Source organism: Mauremys mutica, unplaced genomic scaffold (genome assembly GCF_020497125.1).
Source record: "Mauremys mutica isolate MM-2020 ecotype Southern unplaced genomic scaffold, ASM2049712v1 000330F_np12_obj, whole genome shotgun sequence".
NCBI classification, from domain to species: domain Eukaryota; kingdom Metazoa; phylum Chordata; order Testudines; family Geoemydidae; genus Mauremys; species Mauremys mutica.
Window position 1 is genome coordinate 22,847 of NW_025422919.1, and position 21,601 is coordinate 44,447.

General features: G+C 68.5%; 2 protein-coding genes across 8 annotated transcripts in view; both read right to left on the bottom strand.

Moving 5' to 3' along the window:
- Window positions 1-1,366: 1,366 nt before the first annotated feature.
- Window positions 1,367-4,745, bottom strand: LOC123357149 (proline-rich protein 36-like). Of its 5 annotated transcripts, XM_045000475.1 has the most exons (4): window positions 4,534-4,745; window positions 3,846-4,295; window positions 3,641-3,813; window positions 1,367-3,574 (listed from the first exon to the last, which is right to left on the bottom strand). In XM_045000475.1, exons 1-4 carry the CDS (start codon window positions 4,743-4,745, stop codon window positions 3,468-3,470), a joined length of 942 nt encoding a protein of 313 aa, XP_044856410.1. In that variant the 3' UTR covers window positions 1,367-3,467. The 5 variants fall into 5 exon arrangements, with proteins under 5 accessions (XP_044856410.1, XP_044856409.1, XP_044856407.1 ...); XM_045000474.1 differs by having other exon boundaries at window positions 1,367-3,780; XM_045000472.1 differs by having other exon boundaries at window positions 1,367-3,813.
- The window catches only part of GIGYF1 (GRB10 interacting GYF protein 1), a 28,321-nt gene continuing 8,086 nt past the window's right edge, over window positions 1,367-21,601 (bottom strand). Inside the window, exons 2-27 of one of the 3 annotated variants that reach the window (XM_045000470.1) lie at window positions 20,683-20,861; window positions 20,167-20,223; window positions 19,970-20,049; window positions 19,284-19,413; window positions 18,080-18,175; window positions 17,619-17,730; window positions 17,270-17,378; window positions 17,136-17,176; window positions 16,649-16,861; window positions 15,437-15,657; window positions 14,646-14,766; window positions 14,343-14,537; window positions 13,621-13,766; window positions 13,191-13,350; window positions 11,799-11,965; window positions 11,401-11,516; window positions 10,591-10,695; window positions 10,061-10,161; window positions 9,853-9,935; window positions 9,213-9,341; window positions 8,686-8,850; window positions 7,714-7,862; window positions 6,881-7,038; window positions 6,473-6,636; window positions 6,242-6,383; window positions 1,367-5,525 (exon numbers count right to left, since the gene is read on the bottom strand). In XM_045000470.1, the coding sequence (XP_044856405.1) occupies window positions 5,473-5,525; window positions 6,242-6,383; window positions 6,473-6,636; window positions 6,881-7,038; window positions 7,714-7,862; window positions 8,686-8,850; window positions 9,213-9,341; window positions 9,853-9,935; window positions 10,061-10,161; window positions 10,591-10,695; window positions 11,401-11,516; window positions 11,799-11,965; window positions 13,191-13,350; window positions 13,621-13,766; window positions 14,343-14,537; window positions 14,646-14,766; window positions 15,437-15,657; window positions 16,649-16,861; window positions 17,136-17,176; window positions 17,270-17,378; window positions 17,619-17,730; window positions 18,080-18,175; window positions 19,284-19,413; window positions 19,970-20,004 (3,111 nt within the window). In that variant the 5' untranslated portion in view covers window positions 20,005-20,049; window positions 20,167-20,223; window positions 20,683-20,861 and the 3' untranslated portion in view covers window positions 1,367-5,472. Of the gene's footprint in view, window positions 5,526-6,241; window positions 6,384-6,472; window positions 6,637-6,880; window positions 7,039-7,713; window positions 7,863-8,685; window positions 8,851-9,212; window positions 9,342-9,852; window positions 9,936-10,060; window positions 10,162-10,590; window positions 10,696-11,400; window positions 11,517-11,798; window positions 11,966-13,190; window positions 13,351-13,620; window positions 13,767-14,342; window positions 14,538-14,645; window positions 14,770-15,436; window positions 15,658-16,648; window positions 16,862-17,135; window positions 17,177-17,269; window positions 17,379-17,618; window positions 17,731-18,079; window positions 18,176-19,283; window positions 19,414-19,969; window positions 20,050-20,166; window positions 20,224-20,682; window positions 20,865-21,601 lie in introns of all 3 variants that reach the window. The other 2 variants (XM_045000468.1, XM_045000469.1) reach the window with 2 other exon arrangements.

Below are 21,601 nucleotides of genomic sequence, written 5' to 3' on the forward strand. Positions count from 1 at the left end.
CCCAGCACCACATCAAACTATAAATGACCAAAACCAACAATCTGCCTCCATGTTGTTACTGGGGGGGGCGGGGGGGGGGGGCTGGGAGCCAGGACTCCTGGGTTCTGTCCCCCGCTCTGGGAGGGGAGTGGGGGCTGGTGGGTTAGAGCAGCGGGGGCTGGGAGCCAGGACTCCTGGGTTCTCTCCCCAGCTCTGGGAGGGGAGTGGGGGCTGGTGGGTTAGAGCAGGGGGGGCTGGGAGCCAGGACTCCTGGGTTCTCTCCCCAGCTCTGGGAGGGGAGTGAGGGGCTGGTGGGTCAGAGGAGGGGGGGGTCCGTCTGGGAGTCAGGACTCCTGGGTTCTCTCCCAGGGTAGGGGGTGGGGGCTGGGAGTCAGGACTCCTGGGTTCTCTCCCTGCCTTCGGGGGAGAACTGTGGGGTTAAAGGCCCCTAGTCACGAGGTGGCCCCACCCCATAGTGCTGGGGAAGGGGCCCCCTCCCTGCAAGGGGTGGGGGATGTAACTCAACACCCCTCCCTCCTTGTAACTGTTTAAAGGGAGCCCCCTGCGCTCCTGCCCCCCCCCCCCCCCGGCGATGATTATACTATGGGGTGGGGTTGCCAGGTGTCTGGTTGGCTGCAGTAACGGGCCTCTGCCCTCAGGGGTTGAGCCGAGGAGCCTCTACCGGAGTGGGGGTGTCCCCACTGGGGGGGGGGGGGACGAGGGCAGCCCCCCACCCCACACAGCAGAGATCCAGCAGCATCCGGATTGATGTGGGGAGGGCAACCCCTCCCCCCCCACAGCCCCACCTCTTGTCCCTGGGGGAAGAACCCAGGAGTCCTGACGTTACCTCCCCCGACACCCCGGTTCAATCCGGCCGCTCCCCTGCTGCAAAAGCGCATTCAGGGATCGGGGGGGGGGGGGGATGGCTGCTTTGTGCCCCCACATCCTTGATGCCGGGGGGGGGGGGTTACACTGCGCTCCCCCTGCCTGCACCCACGGGAAATCTGTGCCCAGTTTGTCACTGACGGTTGGGGGGGGGGGGGAAGTTAAGAACCCAGGAGTCCTGGGACTCAGCCCTCTGCTCAGGGGCTGGCCAACGCCCCTCCCCCCCCCAGCCGCCTCCTAATACCTAGCAAAGGAGGCAGTTGCCTTTAGCAACTGGGGAAACTGAGGCAGCCCCCCTGCCCTTTCCTGCTTTGGGGCGTGGGGACCTCCTGCCCACTGGGGGGAGGCCAGGCAGCCCCACGCTGCAGGGTGCCGGGTCCCCCTCCCTCCACCCACTGGGCAAAGGCTCCCCCCCCCATGCCTTTTTGTGGGGGGTGAAACACCCCGCCCCGTACCGGTGGAAGCGGCAGGACAAAGACACCGGCTCTCGCAGGGGCGGGGGCAGGAAATATCTACAAACTTTAATTCCACGCGGGCGCGAGCGACACACAATGAACCGGGGCGGGGGGGGGGCGGTTCCTCCCCCCGGCCCGACCACGCGCCCGAGGCCGGCGTGGGACGCGCCTTGGCACGGCCCGTGGCAAGCGCTCGAGTCCAGTTCGTTATTGCTAGATAGAAACCCCACGTCCGGCCCGGCGGCCAACTGGCCCCCGGGCTAATACTGCCCCGGCCGCGGGGTCGGGTTCCCTTTTCTTCGGCGGGGTGCAGGGGGAGAACAACCAATACGAAGATAAGGCAAATGCTGCAGGAAACGCGCCCCCCCTCCGCGGTGGATAACGAACGTCCTTCCGGGGGCTGGTCTCCACCGTGGGCCAGAGGAGACTTTGGTTCGGCCCGGCCCGCTGCAGCCCCCGGTCGCTAGCAGGCCGGGGGCGGTGGGGGGAGCGAACCGGGGAGACAGCCCTTAGCTGGAACGGTCCGAGAGCGCCGAATCACTGAATACATTCTTGTGGCAAATTCCAACACCAACGGTGGCTCCTGGTCGCTGCCTACCTGAGCCGGGTCCGTGGGGTGGCCCGGGATTGGGGCGAGCCGGCTGCTGGAGATCCCGGGGCGCCGGATTGTCCCCCGCTGCACCGAGAGTCCCAAAGGGGGGGGGAGGGATCCCAGCCGGAGCCGGGAAGCCGTCAGCTCATTGGTTCCCCCGGGAACCTCGCTGGCCCCTCGCTCGCCCCCACCGGCACCGCGGGGTTTCTGACACACAGCAAACAGGGGCGGGGGGTAAATCCTTCGGCGGCCTATTGCACGCGGACCGTGCCGAGGCCGCTACAGGCCAATACTGACTGATGGGGGAGGAGGGTGAGAAACCAGATCAGGTCACATCCAAATCCTGTGTCCTTTGATCCATTGACGGGGCCAAGGCCACTAACACAGTAACCATGGAACCTCACAGTATTTGTTGTAGGGCCTACCAAAACAAAAGAGGTCCCTGACCCCAAAAAAACAACCCCAATCTTCGACATACATCTTAAAAAAGGAAAAAAACACAAGTGTCTTTGCCATTTGGTCGATTGAAAAATTCATAAACCACAAACGTTTAAAAAAAAACAAACGGAAACCCAACGGGTTGGGGGGGGTTAACCCCCAAAGCTGCACTGGTTCGGAAACAAAATAAAAATACAACAATCCGGGGGGCGGGGGAGGAAGAACACACGCAAGAAACCGTGATCCGGCCGTTCGGCGTGACGCCTTCCACGCGGTTCCTGGCTTGCCACAACCGGGGAAAAAGCTTCGTGTCGTCTCGCGCGAAGGCCGGGGGAACTCTCTCCCCTCCCGCACGCTGATTTCCAAGGGGAGGGGAATGAAATAAAAACGTCTCCTCCTCGGGAAGATTTCGACTCGGAAAGGTACCCTGTGTAGTGGCTACCGTCCCGTGAGACACAAACGCCCCAGAGACGGTCTGTAAACAAAGAAACAACAGATCCATACGCGCAATTAAAACAAAACCAAAAAAAATAGTCAAGCCCAAATTAAAAAAAAAACGAAAACGAACAAACGAACGACGTCTCCCTCCCCTCCGAAATCTGTACAGCTGCATGTGAGAGCGAAGTCGCTCCCCTCTGCGGGTGGGGATCGGTCACAGGAAATTCAACGGCTTCTCGGGTTTTAAAAAATAGAGAGAGATCTCGAGAGCGAGCGAGCGTGACTGGAGCTTTACTGGCTCGGGGCCACGCCGCAGCCCGTGCCAGGAGGGGCTGGCGGATTTCGTCTTTCCAATTCTTGTCCAAAGATACATTCAGAAATGGGGGCGGGGGCGAGCCCCCCCACCCGCCGCGCACACAAAAATGCTTCTCCGTCCAAAACAAAAAAACAAAAAAACCCAACCGCCCCCCACAAGGGCCATTGGGCTGGGGGCGCACGGCTAACAGGGCGGGGGAAAGGCAAAATGAACGAGGTGCCCAGAGCTTAAAATAAAAAAGGGCCTCTCACCTCCCCCCCCCCCCCAAAAAAAAACACCACGTGCAGAAGAAATCGTCTTCCTATCCGCTGGGCAGCAGCACGGCTGGGTGGAGAGCAGGCTGGTAATTCACAGGAGGCTGGCTTCACGGGGCGGAGCTTGTGGGGAAAAATCCAGCCGGGGAGGCGGAGCTTGTGGGGAAAAATCCAGCCGGGGAGGCGGAGCTTGTGGGGAAAAATCCAGCCGGGGAGGTGGAGCTTGTGGGGAAAAATCCAGCCGGGGAGGCGAAGCTTGTGGGGAAAAATCCAGCCGGGGAGGCGGAGCTTGTAGAAGAAATCCAGCCGGGGAGGCGGAGCTTGTGGGGAAAAATCCAGCCGGGGAGGCGGAGCTTGTAGAAGAAATCCAGCCGGGGAGGCGGAGCTTGTGGGGAAAAATCCAGCCGGGGAGGCGGAGCTTGTGGGGAAAAATCCAGCCGGGGAGGCGGAGCTTGTAGAAGAAATCCAGCCGGGGAGGCGGAGCTTGTTGCAGGGAGTTTGCAGGGCCTGGAAGCTTGCAGGAAGCCAGCCGAGACATCTGATCAGACTGTAACAGGGGAGCTCCGAGACGTCCGAGCGGCCGGTGACGGGGGAGCTCCGAGACGTCCGAGCAGCCGGTGACGGGGGAGCTCCGAGACGTCCGAGCGGCCGGTGACGGGGGAGCTCCGAGACGTCTGAGCGGCCGGTGACGGGGGAGCTCCGAGACGTCTGATCGGACTGTAACAGGGGAGCTCCGAGACGTCTGAGCGGCCGGTGACGGGGGAGCTCCGAGACGTCTGATCGGACTGTAACAGGGGAGCTCCGAGACGTCCGAGCAGCCGGTGACGGGGGAGCTCCGAGACGTCTGATCGGACTGTAACAGGGGAGCTCCGAGACGTCCGAGCGGCCGGTGACGGGGGAGCTCCGAGACGTCCGAGCGGCCGGTGACGGGGGAGCTCCGAGACGTCTGAGCGGCCGGTGACGGGGGAGCTCCGAGACGTCTGATCGGACTGTAACAGGGGAGCTCCGAGACGTCTGAGCGGCCGGTGACGGGGGAGCTCCGAGACGTCTGATCGGACTGTAACAGGGGAGCTCCGAGACGTCCGAGCAGCCGGTGACGGGGGAGCTCCGAGACGTCTGATCGGACTGTAACAGGGGAGCTCCGAGACGTCCGAGCGGCCGGTGACGGGGGAGCTCGGCCGGGGGACAGGAACTGGCAGGAAGCCAGGAGAGCGCTGCAGCTTAGAAGCTCTCCCTGAGCCAGGTGAGGAGCCGGAGCTCGCGGGAGCCGGCGGGAAGAGCACCTGGCTCCGGCGACCGCAGTCAGCCGCCGCGGTTAGCGTTACTCCTCCCGAGCCAGCTCCGCTGCAGCCAGGCACCCCCAGGGAAGGGGAAGTCGGCTGTTTCATAGTTGTGCAACTTTCAAAAAACAACAACAACAACAAAAAAACCCAAACACGCAACGTCTCTCTTCCAAAAAAGAGAAAAACAAAGATGGCCTCTTGGCGAGAGCAAGTCTCCCGTGCGGAGCTCTGTATCCAGCGCTATTTACAGCCGGCTCCGCCGCGCGACACGGAGCCGGGCCGGCTCGCGGAAAGCGGGCCGGGCGATAAGTGCATTTCTTCAAGTTTTGCTATTTTTGTGTGTTTTTTTGTTTTTTTTTTTTATGAAATCTTCTCTTTTCCCCTTTGCGAATTTTCACGTCTCTCCTCGTCCCCGTGTGAAAATAACAGTGTTTCCTAGAGCGATTTTTTTTTTGTTTTTTTAAAGTTTCTTTATAAAAATTTCCTCCAGAATCACCAAAAAAAATTTTTTTTTTCCTTTTTTTTTTTTAATCAGCTCTTTGTAAAAAGTCTCGATAAAGTGCATCAGCGGGTTGCATTTTAAGGTGCTTCGTGTGTTGGAGAAAGAAGTGCTCACACATACTCCTCTTCCGAAGGCGGGTCGCCGGCGCCCCGATCCGAGCGCACGTGCCACCCTGCCCCTCCCCGCCAGCCCCGGTGCCCCCCGCTCGCCGGGGGGGGGGGGCGGAGGACAGGGGAGGGCCCACCACGGCCGCCTCGTCCTTTCGCAGTGCACATTCAGGTAAGACTGAATCGGTTAAGAAGGCAGCAGAGTTCCTATTGCTACGAGACGTCAGTAGTCTTCAATGCTTTCCACCTCGCCTGCCGGGCCGTGCAGCGAATAGCCTGGGGGCAGAGCGGGGCACGAAGGGTTAATCGGCTCCGCACCCCCCCGCCCCGCTGTAACCCACCAGCCCCCCCTCCTCCCAGACCCAGGGAGAGAACCCAGGAGTCCGGGCTCCCAGCCCCACCTGCTCTAACCCACCACCCCCATTCCCCTCCCAGAGCCAGGGAGAGAACCCAGGAGTCCGGGCTCCCAGCGCCCCATGATCTGACCCCCCAGCCCCCACTCCCCTCCCAGAGCCGGGGAGAGAACCCAGCAGTCCTGGCTCCCAGCCCTCCTGCTCTAACCACCAGCCCTCACTCCCCTCCCAGAGCCAGGGAGAGAACCCGGGGCGCTGGGAGCCAGGACTCCTATGATCTGACCCCCCAGCCACCACTCCCCTCCCAGAGCCAGGGAGAGAACCCAGGAGTCCTGGCTCCCAGCCCCCCTGCTCTAACCACCAGCCCTCACTCCCCTCCCAGACCCGGGGAGAGAACCCAGGAGTCCTGGCTCCCAGCCCCCCTGCTCTAACCACCAGCCCCCACTCCCCTCCCAGAGCCGGGGAGAGAACCCAGGAGTCCGGGCTCCCCAGATCTATCCCACCAGCCCCAACACCCCTTCCGGCGCTGGGGACAGAACCCAGGAGTCCTGGCTCCCAGCCCCCCCTGCTCTCAACCACCAGGCCCCACTCCCCTCCCGGCGCCGGGGAGAGGACCCAGGCGTCCGGCCCCCCCCCTACCCAGGATGCTGGGGTCAGCGTGCAGCAGGACCGGTCTCCTCTTGATCTTCACCGGCTGGCTGCCGTCGAAGGGCGGCTGTTTGGTGCTGTGGTTGGCCGGGAACGGGGAGGGCAGGTTGCCGGAGCTGAGCCAGGAGGCTTCCTGGTGGGAAGGGGGGGGAGGGATTAGCGTGGAGCCCCGCCCCTCAGCAAGCCCCGCCCCCCCGGCGGCCGGGGGAGGGCGCCCCCTACCTGCTGCTGCTGGCGCTGCTGGCTGGCTTTCTGCTTGGCGCGCCGCTCCAGGAACTGCTTGGCAAATTCTTTGGCTTCCACCGTGTCGCCCAGGTAGGAGCGGATGAAGTCGTGAACGTCGTACGGGGACTCCATGTCCTTCAGGAACGCCACCACTGTGGGGACTGCGGGCGGAGGGGGTGGGGGGTCAAGGAGGGGCAGCCCCCTTCGCCCCCCGGCCTCCCCCCCCCCCCAAGCACCCACCCACCCACCCAAGAACAAGGCCCGAGAGCTGCGGAAACCGAGGCACGAGGTGGGGGAAACTGAGGAAACGAGAGCTGGGGACCGACCCCAGGAGCCCTGGGGCTCCAGCCCCCCACGCCTCCCCCCTGGGGCGCAGGGGAGCCAGGCGTCCGGGCGCACGAGTACCGTCGAGGTTGCTGGAGCTGTTCAGGACGTGCAGCATCTGCTCGCACCACTGGGTGAAGCCGTCCTGGGGCTTGTGGATCCCCTGCAGCAGCTTCAGCAGCTTCTCCTCCTCGTCCGTCTTCTTCCGGCTCTGCCGGCCCGGCCCCCCGTAGCTGTCCCTGTGCCGGGGGGCAGAGAGTCAGAGAGAGCCGCCAGCCCTCACGGCCGCCCCACAGCCCCTGCCAGCCCGGCGCCCCTCACCGCCGCCCCACAGCCCCTGCCAGCCCGGCGCCCCTCACTGCCGACCCACAGCCCCTGCCAGCCCGGCGCCCCTCACTGCCGACCCACAGCCCCTGCCAGTGCCCCTCGCTGCCGACCCACAGCCCCTGCCAGCCCGGCCCTGCTGGTGCCCCTCACTCCCGACCCGCAGCCCCTGCCAGCCCGGCCCTGCCGGTGCCCCTCACTCCCGACCCGCAGCCCCTGCCAGCCCGGCCCTGCCGGTGCCCCTCACTCCCGACCCGCAGCCCCTGCCAGCCCGGCGCCCCTCACTCCCGACCCGCAGCCCCTGCCAGCCCGGTGCCCCTCACTCCCGACCCGCAGCCCCTGCCAGCCCGGCCCTGCCGGTGCCCCTCACTCCCGACCCGCAGCCCCTGCCAGCCTGGCCCTGCCGGTGCCCCTCACTCCCGACCCGCAGCCCCTGCCGGCCCAGCCCTGCCCCCCAGCTCTGCCGGTGCCCCTCACTCCCGACCCGCAGCCCCTGCTGGCCCAGCCCTGCCGGTGCCCCTCACTCCCGACCCGCAGCCCCTGCCCCCCCAGCCCTGCCGGTGCCCCTCACTCCCGACCCGCAGGCTCACCCGAGGGAGGGGCTGCTGCGGCTGCTCTTCAGCCCCACGCTCCTCATGTTCTTGACGCTCTCGTCCCACAGGCTGCTCTTCTCATGGCTCCACAGCGGGCTGGAGTCGGTGCCCCACTGTGAGGGGCTGCTCATGCCGAGCCCCCCGTGCTGGGAAGGGGATGCCAGGTCAGCACCACCGGGGGTGAGACGCGCCCACCTCTGGGGCGGGGCGGCCGGTGACCCAGGGACCCCTCGCCCGGCGCTGAGATGCAGCCACCTCTGGGGCGGGGCGGCCGGTGACCCAGGGACCCCTCGCCCGGCGCTGAGATGCGCCCACCTCTGGGGCGGGGCGGCCGGGGACCCAGGGACCCCTCGCCCGGCGCTGAGATGCGGCCACCTCTGGGGCGGGGCGGCCGGTTACCCAGGGACCCCTCGCCCGGCGCTGAGATGCAGCCACCTCTGGGGCGGGGCGGCCGGTTACCCAGGGACCCCTCGCTCGGCGCTGGGACGCAGCCACCTCTGGGGCGGGGCAGCCGGTTACCCGGGGACCCCTCGCCCGGCACTGAGATGCAGCCACCTCTGGGGCGGGGCGGCCAGTTACCCGGGGACCCCTCGCCCGGCGCTGAGACGCAGCCACCTCTGGGGCGGGGCGGCCGGTGACCCAGCAAATGGTTCAGGGACACTACTCCTCCGTGGGGCGGGCACTGAGACTGGAGAGGGGACCTCCCTAGATGATGGGGTGGGGGGGGAGGGCAGAGCAGGGGACCGGCCTGCTTGTGGGCAGGGCCAGGGCAGACTATAGGGAGGGGTGAAGGTTGGGGGTGGGACCAGCGGAAGAGATCATGGGGGTGGGGCCTGGACAGGGGCGGGGCTAAGGGAAATCATGGGGGTGGGGCCACAGCAGACTATGGGGGTGAGGCCTGGGGATACCATGGGGGCGGAGCCAGGCTGGGGGCGGGGCCAGGGGATGCCTGGGGGCGGGGCCACTCACCGCTCTCTGCTGCGCCCGCTGCTGCTTCTGCAGCTGCCGCTCGCTCTCCTGCAGCTCCAGCAGGGCCTTCATGCCCCCGGGCGGCTTGCCCAGCCCCCCCCAGGGCGCCGCGCTCTGCGCCTGGCTCTGCTGCAGCAGCTTCAGCACCAGCTCCTGCTGCCGGCACTGCGGGGGGGGGGGGGGCAGGGGGGTTACCGGGGGGGGGGCACGGCCGGCCCAGCCCCCACCCGGCCCGGGGACCTCACCCGTTCCCAGCCCGCGGCTGCCCCCAGGAGGAGCAAGTGGGGATCTGTGGGCGCTGGGGGCCCCCCTCCGACCCCCAGGGTCTCCACCTTCCATGGGAGCCCCACAACCCCTCTGGGGAGCAGATCAGGGCCCCTAAAACACAGGGGTAAACTGAGGCCCAAAGGCGCAGTGAAGGAGAAAGAACCCAGGAGTCCTGGCTCCCAGTCCCCCCCGCCCCTCTCCGAGCCAGGGAGGGAACCCAGGGCAGGCCAGGGGTCCGTGGGGGCCGGGGGGGGGCTGACCTGTTTGCGCCGATACAGCTCCTCCTCCTCGCGCCGCTTCTGCTCCTCCTGGCGCCGCTTCTCCTCGCGCCGCTTGCGTTCCTCCTCCTCCCGCTTCGCCCTGAGTTCCGCGTCGCGGCGCTCCTGGAGCTGCGGCACCGGGGGGGGGGGGGGGCAGGGCGGGTGTGGGGGGGTCCCGGCTGGCAGAGAGAGAGTGTGTCCCCCCCGCCACCCACCCGGCTGCCGGGGACTCGGGCAGCGCCGAGATCTCACGTACCCCCCTGCCGAACGGCGGCCAGGCCCCCGCTCCCCTCCCAGAGCCGGGCGGAGAACCCAGGAGTCCTGGCTCCCAGCCCCCCCTGCTCTAACCCACCAGCCCCCACTCCCCTCCCAGAGCCGGGGAGAGAACCCAGGAGTCCTGGCTCCCAGCCCCCCCTTCTCTGACCCACCAGCCCCCACTCCCATCCCAGAGCCAGGGAGAGAACCCAGGAGTCCTGGCTCCCGGCCTCCCCTGCTCTAACCACCAGCCCCCACTCCCCTCCCAGAGCCGGGGAGAGAACCCAGGAGTCCTGGCTCCCGGCCCCCCCTGCTCTAAGCACCAGCCCCCACTCCCCTCCCAGAGCCAAGGAGAGAACCCAGGCATCCGGGCTCCGACACTTACTTTCTGTTGCAGTTGCAATTGTTCTAAGATTGGACCCTGAGTTGAAGAATTAATTGGTAAATCCCATAGACTGGCCTCACCGCCTGCGGGAGAGACCGGGGCGTCAGGCCCAGCACGGCGCCCCCCCAGTGCCGCGCCGCCCCCCCCTGCCCCACGCCACCCCCTCCCCACGCTGCCACCCCCCCGGCGCCACGCCACCCCCCCTTACCTGCAGGCTGTGAGGCTGAGGTATGCGCGTCCCACAGGGACCCTGTGTCTGGCACGGACATGGAGCGGTTCATCGCCGGGATCAGGTTCTGCTCCCCGGCTCTGCAAGGCAAGGGGGTGCCCCACTCAGCGCCCCGCTCGCCCCCCACAGCGCCCCCAGGGGGAGAGAGCCTCAGCCACCCCCAGGGGCAGTCCTGCGGGGGTAAGGCAGCTACCGGAGCCGGGGAGAGAACCCAGGAGTCCTGGCTCCCAGCCCCCCTGCTCTGACCCACGAGCCCCCACTCCCCTCCCAGCGCCAGGGGGAGAACCCAGGAGTCCTGGCTCCCAGCCCCCCCTGCTCCAACCCACCAGCCCCCACTCCCCTCCCAGCACCGGGGAGAGAACCCAGGAGTCCTGACCAGTCAGACCGTGTGCACGTTCCCTGCTCCACCCCAGATGGCAGCGGGAGAGTGGAACGAATCAGAGTGTGAGGAGCTGGGGGGCCGGCCCGGGAGGGGAGCCGGGGGGCTGGCCGGGCGCGGGGGGCCTCACCTGGGTTTCAGAGCCTGCAGCTGCTGCAGGAAAGCCGTGAGCTGCTGCTGGGTCAGGTCTCCGGCCGCCAGCTTCTGCTGGAGCGCGCACTGGGCGAACTGCGGCCTGGGGAGAGCCGGGGAGTCGCTGCGGGGCCGGTGCCCCCCGCCCGGCCTGCCCCGCGGCCCCCCGCCCGGCCCGCCCCACAGCCCCCGGTGCCCCCCGCCCGGCCCGCCCCACAGCCCCCGTGCCCGCCCCCGGGACCTCCGGTGCCCCCCGCCCCCATGCCAGACCCGTGCCCCATGGCCCCCCAGGGCCCATACCCCCACCCCAGAGAGCCTCTGTGCCCACCCTAGGAAGCCCCAATGCCTGCCCCATGCCCCCAACCCCAGACCCGCGCCCCACGCCCGGCCCGAGGGGGGGGAAGCGACAGGGGTCGGCCCCGCGCCCCACGCCCGGCCCAAGAGGGGGAAGCGACAGGGATCAGCCCCACGCCCGGCCTGAGGGGGGGAAGCGACGGGGGTCGGCCCCGCGCCCCACGCCCGGCCCGAGGGGGGGAAGCGACGGGGGTCGGCCCCGCGCCCGGCCCGAGGGGGGGAAGCGACAGGGATCAGACCCGCGCCCCACGCCCGGCCCGAGGGGGGGAAGCGACAGGGATCAGCCCCGCGCCCGGCCCGAGGGGGGGAAGCGACAGGGATCAGCCCCACGCCCGGCCCGAGGGGGGGAAGCGACAGGGATCAGACCCGCGCCCCACGCCCGGCCCGAGGGGGGGAAGTGACAGGGATCAGCCCCGCGCCCCACGCCTGCCCCCCCACGGCGCTCAGACCGTACCTGTCAGGCAGGTACCGGTTGATGAGCTGCAGGAACTGCTGATGCTGCAGCTGCTGGTAGAGGGCGGCGGCCGCCAGCTCCTGCTGCTTCTTCAGCCGCTCCTGGTCCAGGTTCCCCTGGGGGACAACGGCACAGACAGGCTGTGGGGCTCCCCACGGGGAGGGGGCCGATGCCAGACACTGGGGGCGCGGGGGGGCTGTGACTCCGGGACCTCCCGCTGCCACCTCCGTGGGGCGCCCCCAAAGGGATCCTGGGCCGCGGGCGGGGCCGGGCAGGAAGCAGGCCGGGGTTGGGGTTCGCTCCCCATCTGCCCGGCCTTGGAGGACGGGGTTCGGGTCCCCCCCGGGGCTGGGCCGGGCAGGATCTCGGGGGTCCCCCCGGCGGGGGGCGCGGCTCACCAGCAGCGGGGGCGGCGACGGGCCCGGCGCGAAAGGCACTCGCCCCCACATCTTGATCACCTCGCCCAGCGGCTGGAAGCCCTCGTCGCAGCCGCGCTTCACCAGCAGCGACATGGTGAAATAGCCGGCCTGGAACCACTCCGCCATCTCCTGCGTGGTGAAGGGCCCTGCGGGGCGGCCACAGACACACAGGGGGTCACGCGGGGACCCGGCGCCGGGACACGGCCGCCTCTGGGGCGCGGCGACGGGGACACGGGGACCCCTCGCCCGGCGCCGGGACGCGGCCGCCTCTGGGGCGGGGCGACGGGGACACGGGGACCCCTCGCCCGGCGCTGAGACGCGGCCACCTCTGGGGCGGGGCGGCCGGTTACCCAGGGACCCCTCGCCCGGCACTGAGATGCGCCCACCTCTGGGGCGGGGCGGCCGGTGACACAGGGACCCCTCGCCCGGCGCTGAGATGCACCCACCTCTGGGGCGGGGCGGCCGGTGACCCAGGGACCCCTCGCCCGGCGCTGAGATGCAGCCACCTCTGGGGCGAGGCGGCCGGTTACCCAGGGACCCCTCGCCCGGCGCTGAGATGCAGCCACCTCTGGGGCGGGGCGGCCGGTGACCCAGGGACCCCTCGCCCGGCGCTGAGATGCGCCCACCTCTGGGGCGGGGCGGCCGGTGACCCAGGGACCCCTCGCCCGGCGCTGAGATGCAGCCACCTCTGGGGCGGGGCGGCCGGTTACCCAGGGACCCCTCGCCCGGCGCTGAGATGCGCCCACCTCTGGGGCGGAGCGGCCGGTGACCCAGGGACCCCTCGCCCGGCGCTGAGATGCGCCCACCTCTGGGGCGGAGCGGCCGGTGACCCAGGGACCCCTCGCCCGGCGCTGAGATGCAGCCACCTCTGGGGCGGGGCGGCCGGTTACCCAGGGACCCCTCGCCCGGCGCTGAGATGCAGCCACCTCTGGGGCGGGGCGGCCGGTGACCCAGGGACCCCTCGCCCAGCGCTGAGATGCGCCCACCTCTGGGGCGGAGCGGCCGGTGACCCAGGGACCCCTCGCCCGGCGCTGAGATGCAGCCACCTCTGGGGCGGGGCGGCCGGGGACCCAGGGACCCCTCGCCCGGCGCTGAGATGCGCCCAGCTCTGGGGCGGGGCGGCCGGTGACCCAGGGACCCCTCGCCCGGCGCTGGGACGCGCCCAGCTCTGGGGTGGGCGGGGCTGGTTAGGAGAAGCACTGCGAGTGGGGGTGGGGGCAGACAGGAAGTACCAGGCCCAGGAATCAGGGGTCGAGCTGCCCCACGGAATCGAGAAGGGGGGGAGGGGGATCTTCCAGCTCCGGGGACAGGAACCCCAGAGGCCCAAGGACTCCCTGCCGTGACCCCCCCCACCCCCCGCCGGCCCCCCACCTTGGATCTCCCCCTGGGGGTCCTTGTAGAACCACTTCATGGCGGCCTCGTGGGAGAGGGGCAGGGCGGCGGCCGTGTTCCGCGGCTCCCGGATGGCCTGGGTGAAGCGCTCCTCGTCCATGGAGCTCTCCTGGAGCGAGGCCACCATCTTCTCTGCTTCCTGGGGGGGCAACCGGGGTGAGACCGGGGCCACGGCCCCCCAAATCTGTGCTGCTCCCACCCTGAGCACAGGCCAGGAGTGGGGGCGGAGAACCCAGGAGTCCTGGCTCCCAGCCCCCCTGCTCCGACCCACCAGCCCCCACTCCCCTCCCAGAGCCGGGGAGAGAACCCAGGCGTCCGGGCTCCCAGCCCCCCCTGCTCCCACCCACCAGCCCCCACTCCCCTCCCAGAGCCAGGGAGAGAACCCAGGCGTCCGGGCTCCCCCCCTCACTTGCTGAAGATGTTTCATCCCGTCGTCGTCCTCGGCGTCCCCGATGGAGAACTCAGTAGCAGCATTGGTGGTGGAGGAAGGGGAGGAGAGGGTGGAGACCGCGCCCGTGCTGAGCTGAGACGGGAGGCTCAGGACGCCTGGGTCCCCTGGGGAAGGAGGGAGGGAGGGAGTCACTACATTAATTCATTAACTCTTCCCCCACCCCCCCGGGGCTCAGATCCCTGCCCCCCCCCCATAATACCACCCCCGCCTTGGTAGCCTCCTGACAGGTGTGGGAGCTGTCCTTTCAGGCTCTCCGCAGATACAGGTGGTCGGACAGACGTTAGTAGGTTTCAGAGTGAACACCCTTCCTTAGGGCGCACAGGAAGTGACTGTTTCAGGCTCTCAGCAGACTCAGGCAGCGCTCAGCTCTACAGAAGCACTGCGGGGGGGAGGGGGTGAAGGTAGGTGGATGGTTTCCGTTGAGGTCAGTAGGAGGGGCCTGGCCCATCAGTAGGTTTCAGAGTGAACGTCCCATTGAGTGGTGCAGGGATCTTTTCTGCTAGGCTCTCTGCTGACTTCCAAACCGGGCAACGAAGACACTAGGTGTGATAACATCCTGGCTCCTTTGGCGCTGAAGGGAGCAATGCATCCTGGGATGGGGGAGACCACCACCAGCCCACCCCCCGCAGGGGCAGGAACGTACCAAGTCTACTAGGCCCGTCCCCCCGCCCGCTTGGTACCTTCCGCAGCAGGCTTCGGCTCCTTGTCGCAGGGGCCGAGGGGTGCGGCGGGGTCCGAGCCCCCCAGCGGGGCGCTCTCACATTCACTAGTGGCAGTGGCAACAGTAGCAGCAAAAGGGGGGCCCGACAGCCAGGGGGCGCCGGGCGGGGAACATCGCTTCTCCTCCGGGGCCATCGAGGGATCCTTCCAGGCCTCTGGGGAGGGAGAGAGAACGGGTTACCACCCGGGGGGCTGCCCCGATCCCCCCGCCCGCCCCCCACCCAGGTGCAGTGGGGTCCCCCCGAGCCCCCCGCCCGCCTGACCTTTCTCGGGGGGCTCCTTCGAGCCGGGCTCGGGGTCGTCCTTCCCTTCCGACCTCTCGTCATCTTCCTGCAACGGATGGAAGTCGAACACCTGCTCCTCCGGGATTGGCTCCTTGGGGCTCTTCTGTCAGAGAGGAGGAGGGGCTTGGGGGTCAGAGGTCAAGCCAGGACCCCCAAGTACATGGAGGGGTGGGGGGAAGCATCCCACCCCGGATCACGTGAATCCGACCACCATTCTGCCCACTCCCCGGCCCAGCCGACAGCAGGAACTACCCCGGGGGACAGGACTGGGAGCCAGGACTCCTGGGTTCTCTCCCGGCGCTGGGAGGGGAGGGGGGGCTGGTGGGTTAGAGCAGGGGGGCCGGGAGCCAGGACTCCTGGGTTCTCCCCCCGGCTCTGGGAGGGGAGTGGGGGCTGGTGGGTTAGAGCAGGGGGGTTGGGAGCCAGGACTCCTGGGTTCTCTCCCCGCCCGGGGAGGAGGGTGGCAGCCAGGACTCCTGGGTTCTCTCCCCAGCTCTAGGAGGGGAGTGGAGGCTGGTGGGTTAGAGCAGGGGGGTTGGGAGCCAGGACACCTGGGTTCTCTCCCCGCCCGGGGAGGAGGGTGGGGGCTGGGAGCCCGGACTCCTGGGTTCTCTCCCCGCCCGGGGAGGAGGGTGGGAGCCAGGACTCCTGGGTTCTCTCCCCGCCCGGGGAGGAGGGTGGGGGCCAGGACTCCTGGGTTCTCTCCCCGCCCGGGGAGGAGGGTGGGGGCCAGGACTCCTGGGTTCTCTCCCCGCCCGGGGAGCGGGTACCTTGAGGGGCATGAAGGCGCCGGAGGAGTCGAAGGTGCCCATCTCCTCGTCCTCGTCGTCCATGCACCACTCGGGCAGCCCGTCCTTGTCGTCCTCGAAGCTGTCGCTGCCCCGGTGCCGCCGCCCGCCCCGCTCCTCCTCCCGCTCCCGGAAGTCAAAGTCGAACTTGCGGCGCCGGCCGTCGGGGTGCTCCCGCCAGCCAGCCGAGCGGGGCGCGCCATCTGGGGGGGGGGGGTTCACGCTGAGCGGGGGGCGCCCCACTGCTGCCCCACCACTGCGGGGACCTGGGCTCCCGGCCCCGCCCACCAACTCAGAACGGGGATGGGACCTGCCCATGCCCTGCCCCCAGCCTGCCCTCCTATGGCCCCGCCTACCACCCCACCATGGGGAGGGTCCCCCCACAGGCCCCGCCCCCAGCCTGCCCTCCTATGGCCCCGCCTACCACCCCACCATGGGGAGGGTCCCCTGACAGGCCCCGCCCCCAGCCTGCCCTCCTATGGCCCCGCCTACCACCCCACCATGGGGAGGGTCCCCCACAGGCCCCGCCCCCAGCCTGCCCTCCTATGGCCCCGCCTACCACCCCACCATGGGGAGGGTCCCCTGACAGGCCCCGCCCCCAGCCTGTCCTATGGCCCCGCCTACCACCCCACCATGGGGAGGGTCCCCCACAGGCCCCGCCCCCAGCCTGTCCTATGGCCCCGCCCCCAGCCTGCCCTCCTATGGCCCCTCCTACCCCCCCACCACGGGGAGGGTCCCCCACAGGCCCCGCCCCCAGCCTGCCCTCCTATGGGCCCGCCTACCACCCCACCATGGGGAGGGTCCCCCACAGGCCCCGCCCCCAGCCTGCCCTCCTATGGCCCCGCCTACCACCCCACCATGGGGAGGGTCCCCCACAGGCCCCTCCCCCAGCCTGCCCTCCTATGGCCCCGCCTACCACCCCACCATGGGGAGGGTCCCCCACAGGCCCCACCCCCAGCCTGTCCTATGGCCCCGCCTACCACCCCACCATGGGGAGGGTCCCCTGACAGGACCCACCCCCAGCCTCTCCTATGGCCCCGCCTACCACCCCACCATGGGGAGGGTCCCCCCACAGGCCCCACCCCCAGCCTCTCCTATGGCCCCACCTACCACCTCATCATGGGGAGGGTCCCCCACAGGCCCCGCCCACAACCCCCAGAGCCCACCACCACCAGCACCCGTGGGGGGCCTCACCTGGGCTGGCCGACCGCCAGCGCTCGCTCTCGCGCCGGGCTCCACTGAGCCGCCAGCTGCCCCCCGCGGCCGCCCCGGCGGGGGTGGGGCCAGCGCCCCCGCCCCCCTCCTCCTCCTCCTCCTGCTCCTCCCGCAGCGTGCGCCAGTTGTTGCTGTCCGAGCGGGCGTACTCCTTGCGGGGGGGCGGGGCCCCTTCCTCAAAGGGAGCCCGGGCTGCGGGGGAGAGGCCATCAGTGGGGGGCCGGGTCACGTGTCCCCCCCATTCCCCCAGCAGGGGGTCGGCTGCTCCCCCAGCGGAGCACCTGGAGGAAGGGCAGCTCCCGGGTGTGGGGGGCAGAGCCCCCGCTTCCTCAAGGCGTTGGTGTTCCCAGTAGAGGGGCGCCCCCAATTCTTGGGCATGACTGTGGGGACCCCCCCCTCCGGTCCTAGGGTCCCCCAGTTACAGCCCCCCCCCCATGTCTCCCCACAGGACCCAGGAACCACCTACTTCCATCCCGCCGGGTCGGCTTCTCGAACCGCCGCTCGCCCCTGCCGGAGAGAGAGGGGAGAGGTCAGAGCCTGGCCCCCCAGTCCAGGGCCCCCCCCAGTCCAGGGGCCCCCCCAGTCCAGGGGCCCGCTCACCTGTCGTCCCAGCTCTGGCTGCGGTGGATCTCCCGGGCCCCGCGCCCGAACGCCCCCTCCGGCTCCTCCGGACTTCTTTGGTAAAACCCGCTCTCGCCTCGGCCCCGGCCTGGGGAAATGAGCGCTGAGACCCCAGCCTGAAAACGGGGGGCTGCCCCGCCCCCCTCCCAGGACCCCGCCTGCCGGGGGGGGGGGAAGCCAGGAACGGCCCCTCCCCATTCACCCACCTGTGCCCCTCTCCCACCGGTCCCCATTCACCCCCCGAGGCATGGCCCCCACCTTATCGGACCCCCGCATCCCCATCCCCCACATCCTGGTGCCCCGGACCCCCAAATCTCCCCCTAGATACCTCGGCTCCGGGTACTGCCCCTCCCACGGGAGACTCCAGCGGGAGCAGCTCCGCCTCCTTTTCCCATCAGCCTCAGCACCGCCACGCTGTTCACAGACATGGAGAAATTCCTCTGGAACAGAGCCGGGGGGCGGGGTTAGCACACAGACATCGCTAGATCCTGCCCCACATTGGGGCTGGTACCCCCAGAGGGGACAGGCCCCTGCCCCGATCCGCCAGTCCCCGCCCTGGGGCCGGGTGGGAGCCCCGTGCCCCACTCCCCGCCCTGGGGCCGGATCTGGGCTGGCCCCCCCAAAGGGAAAAGACCCCATGCCCCATCCCCAGGGCTGCCCCTGGGGATCTCAGCCGTAAGGGGGTGCTTTGTCCTTGCGCACACCCCCGATCTCTGTTGGGGGGGTGGGTCTGTGCAGCCCCTGGCACAAGCAGTGGGGGTCCCCAAGGTGCCCCCCCTGCCCCACTACCTGCTCCTCCTCCGTTAGCGGGACCAGGGCCAGCGGCTGCAGCGGCTCTTCCTGGAGAATGGCAGCGAATTCCTTATCCTGGAGCTCCTCCGGGACCTGGGCGGGGCAGACAGAGCAGCTGGGGGGTGCGGCTGGGAATGAACTTCCCCTGCCCTCCCCCCCACGGCAGGGTCACCCCCCCTGCCCCCCAAGACACACACCCCTGCGAACCATGAAAGGGGACCCCAGGGGGTCACACCAGCGGCTCCTCCCCTCCCCCCCCGTGGGTGATCTGAACTCAGACCCCAACAGCCCTCATCCCAACACAATCCAGGCCACCCCATTGGGCAGCCATAACCCCGCCCCCCGGTCACCTGACATCCCATGGGCCCTGGTCTATTCTGGGGCACCCCATTGGGCAGCCATAACCCCGCCCCCCGGTCACCTGACACTCCACGAGCCCTGCGCATGCACAGAATTTACGTCCCCCGCAGATTTCTTTGATTCCCCGCAGAAAAATGACTTTGACGGGGAAGCAAAGGGAAGCCACAAGAGTGGTCATGTGACCCCGGGCGCAGTATGGGCAGGCGGCAGGGAGGTAAATCACTGTGGGGCAGGGGGCGGGACTGGGGACCCGGCTGGTGGCTCCTACCCTCTGCCAGCTCAGCCGCTAGTCCCGACTTCCTCTTTCCCTGCACGGCATCCGGGGCCGGGTCAGACCCACCCCAGATTTCGCCCCCGGCTGCAGGAAGCTCTGCAAACTCCCCACCCTCCACTTCCTGCACCCGTCGCTCCTCAACTGCCGGGATCCCTGTGCAGGGAGCTACTCCCCCATCCGCCCAACCCCCGGGCACCCAGACCCTCTCGGCGAGCCTCACCACCCCCCTGCACTCAGAACCTCCCCCGATGAGCCCCACTCCCTCTGCACCTGGACCCCGCACTAAGCTCCCCACACCCAGACCCCCATACACACACACAGCCCCAACCACCTCCACCTGAACCCCTCTGCAGAGCCCCATTACCACTGCACCCAGAACCCCCAACAAGCCCCCGTGCAGCCAGATCCCCCGCTGGGCCACCCGCACCCAGACTGCCCCACACAGAACCCTCTCAACCCCCCCCTGGATTTTTAATTTTTTGGGCACAGGATGCCCTCAGGAGCAACACTCTGGAGCACCCCGCTGGGCACTCTGACTCCGCCCCCGGGGCATGGACACACACGCACCTTGTTCTCTTTGATATAAAGTGCTAGCATCTCTTCTCTGCCGTAGCGATAGTCCGCGAGCTTGTACTTTGGCATGGCAGGAGAGGGCGGGGGGGAGGCCACGCTCCCCCCACTGGACAGCGCGCGGAGCCTGGGGGGGGGACAGACGGAGAGTCAGCGACGGGGCCAGGCTCCGCGAACACCCGGCCACATACGCAGAGTGAGGCTGCGAGAGCGTCTGGCCAGCTAGGAGCCTTCAAGGGGGGCTTCAGGATTAAGTTAGAATGAGTTAGAGCAGGGGGGCTGGGAGCCAGGACTCCTGGGTTCTCTCCCCGGCTCTGGGAGGGGAGGGGGGGCTGGTGGGTAGAGCAGGGGGGGCTGGGAGCCAGGACTCCTGGGTTCTCTCCCCGGCTCTGGGAGGGGAGTGGGGGCTGGTGGGTTAGAGCAGGGGGGCCGGGAGCCAGGACTCCTGGGTTCTCTCCCCGGCTCTGGGAGGGAAGTGGGGGCTGGTGGGTTAGAGCAGGGGGGGCTGGGAGCCAGGACTCCTGGGTTCTCTCCCCGTTTGGGGAGAGGAGTCAATAGCTGCATTATCACCTTCTTTGCCCCGAAGTTAAGGGCCAACCGGTGTTTGTGGATCTCTCCGGGGATCCCCCCACCCCCGGGGTTCCCCATTCTTTGGGCCCCGCCCCCCAGCTCCCCGCGCTCACCATTCCGGTCCAAAATTGAGCGTCTCGGCGGCCATCGCCCTCTGCGTGTGCGTTGGGTTTAGCGTCTGTTGTCCTACGACCTGGACGGCGAGGAAGGAAACCGGGCAATGAAAGGTGGGGCGCCCCCATTCTGTCGCTCTGGGCTCCCTGCCCCCCTCGCTCCGACCTCTCACAGCCCCCCCACACCCCTTCCTTACCTGCTGGCTACAGCCCCACGCCCCTCACCGTGGGAGGCTCGGCCCACGGCGCCGAACCTGCAGCCAGGAGACAGAACCCGAGGGGCGCAGGGTTAGGATAAAGGACTATCCCCCCCACCCCCACTGTCTCCCCCTCCCCGGGCCTTCCCAGTGCAGATCAGCTGTGGGTGGGGGCTCAGAAGGGGGGTGCCCCCGCTCGAGGGGAAAAGGTCGTGGGGGGACTGACGGCCACCCCCATGGGCCCCACTAAACACCAGCCCATTTCACACATCTATCATTACCTAAGGGATAAATAATTCTAGCCCAAGGTTACCCCCCAAATCCTCCATATGCCTCCCCCAGGAACCAGCTGCACAGTCTAGGCGATTGGGAGAGGGGGGGGCACGCTGCGAGCCCGGATGCCTGGGTTCTCTCCCCGGCTCTGGGACGGGAGTGGGGGGCTGGGAGCCAGGACTCCTGGGTTCTCTCCGCAGCCATCAGTGTGTACTCTCCCCCCACACCCCAAGCGTTTCTCACCCAGATGGCAGCGGCTTGTGGGTCCGAGTGCGCTGGGGGCTGGGGGATTTCCGAGGGTGGGGGAAGGATCTGCGGGCGCCCGCCTGTCCGGGTCGCTAGCGGAGCACGGGTGCTGATGCGGCTGCTGGGCCTTTCTCCCCCCACGACAGAGTCGGAAGCCGGATTCACATTGGGAAGAGCTGCTGGGGAAAGAGAGGGGGAGCATTAGTCCACACGGTGACAGATTGGGGGGGGGGGGGCGGGGGGAGAACTGGCTTCAGACCCCTGTACCCTGCAGAGCGTGGCCCCCAGCACGTGGGATGGAGGCGATTCTCCAGTCAGCAGTATAGGGTATAGGACACACAGGGGAGCAATTCCCATCACAACCACCGGAGGGCACAGGAACATAGAGCTTCCATGGCGCTGTGCTTTATGCAGGAAGTAAGGCAAAGGGACTTTCCCCATCATCACCAATGGCTGGAGAGAGAACCCAGGAGTCCTGACCCTCCCCAACCCCCCATCCCCACTGTAACCCACCAGACCCCACACCAGAGCTGGGACTAGAAGCCAGGACTCCTGACTCTCAGCACCGGCATCAGCATGTGGCAGGGGGTTCCACAGGCTCTTTGGGACCAGAATGGCCCCCTGAAGCCTCCCCCTGGGCCGGAAGGGCTGCAGCCCAGTCACTCCAGCCCGGGGGACGGGGGGTGGGGGGAAGAGGGGGGAGGGAAGGTTGCATAACACCCATGTCAAGACTGTCAGAAACCACAAAGGGCAAAGCAGCCAATCGTCGGGCAGGGCCGCCGCCGAGAGCTAACGGACAAATGCCAAACCGTGGGCCGCTTAGACCCTCCCAGAGCCGGGGAGAGAACCCAGGAGTCCTGGCTACCAGCCCCCCCTGCTCTGACCCACCAGCCCCCACTCCCGTCCCAGAGCCGGG

What these genes read in the sequence shown, in the direction of transcription:
- LOC123357149 (XM_045000471.1), bottom strand. Translation starts at nt 4,745, where the DNA reads ATGAAACAGCCGACTTCCCCTTCCCTGGGGGTGCCTGGCTGCAGCGGA. An exon ending in CCAGTTCCTGTCCCCCGGCC is followed by an intron (nt 4,296 to 4,533) that starts GAGCTCCCCCGT and finishes TCAGACGTCTCG; the next exon opens with GAGCTCCCCCGTCACCGGCC.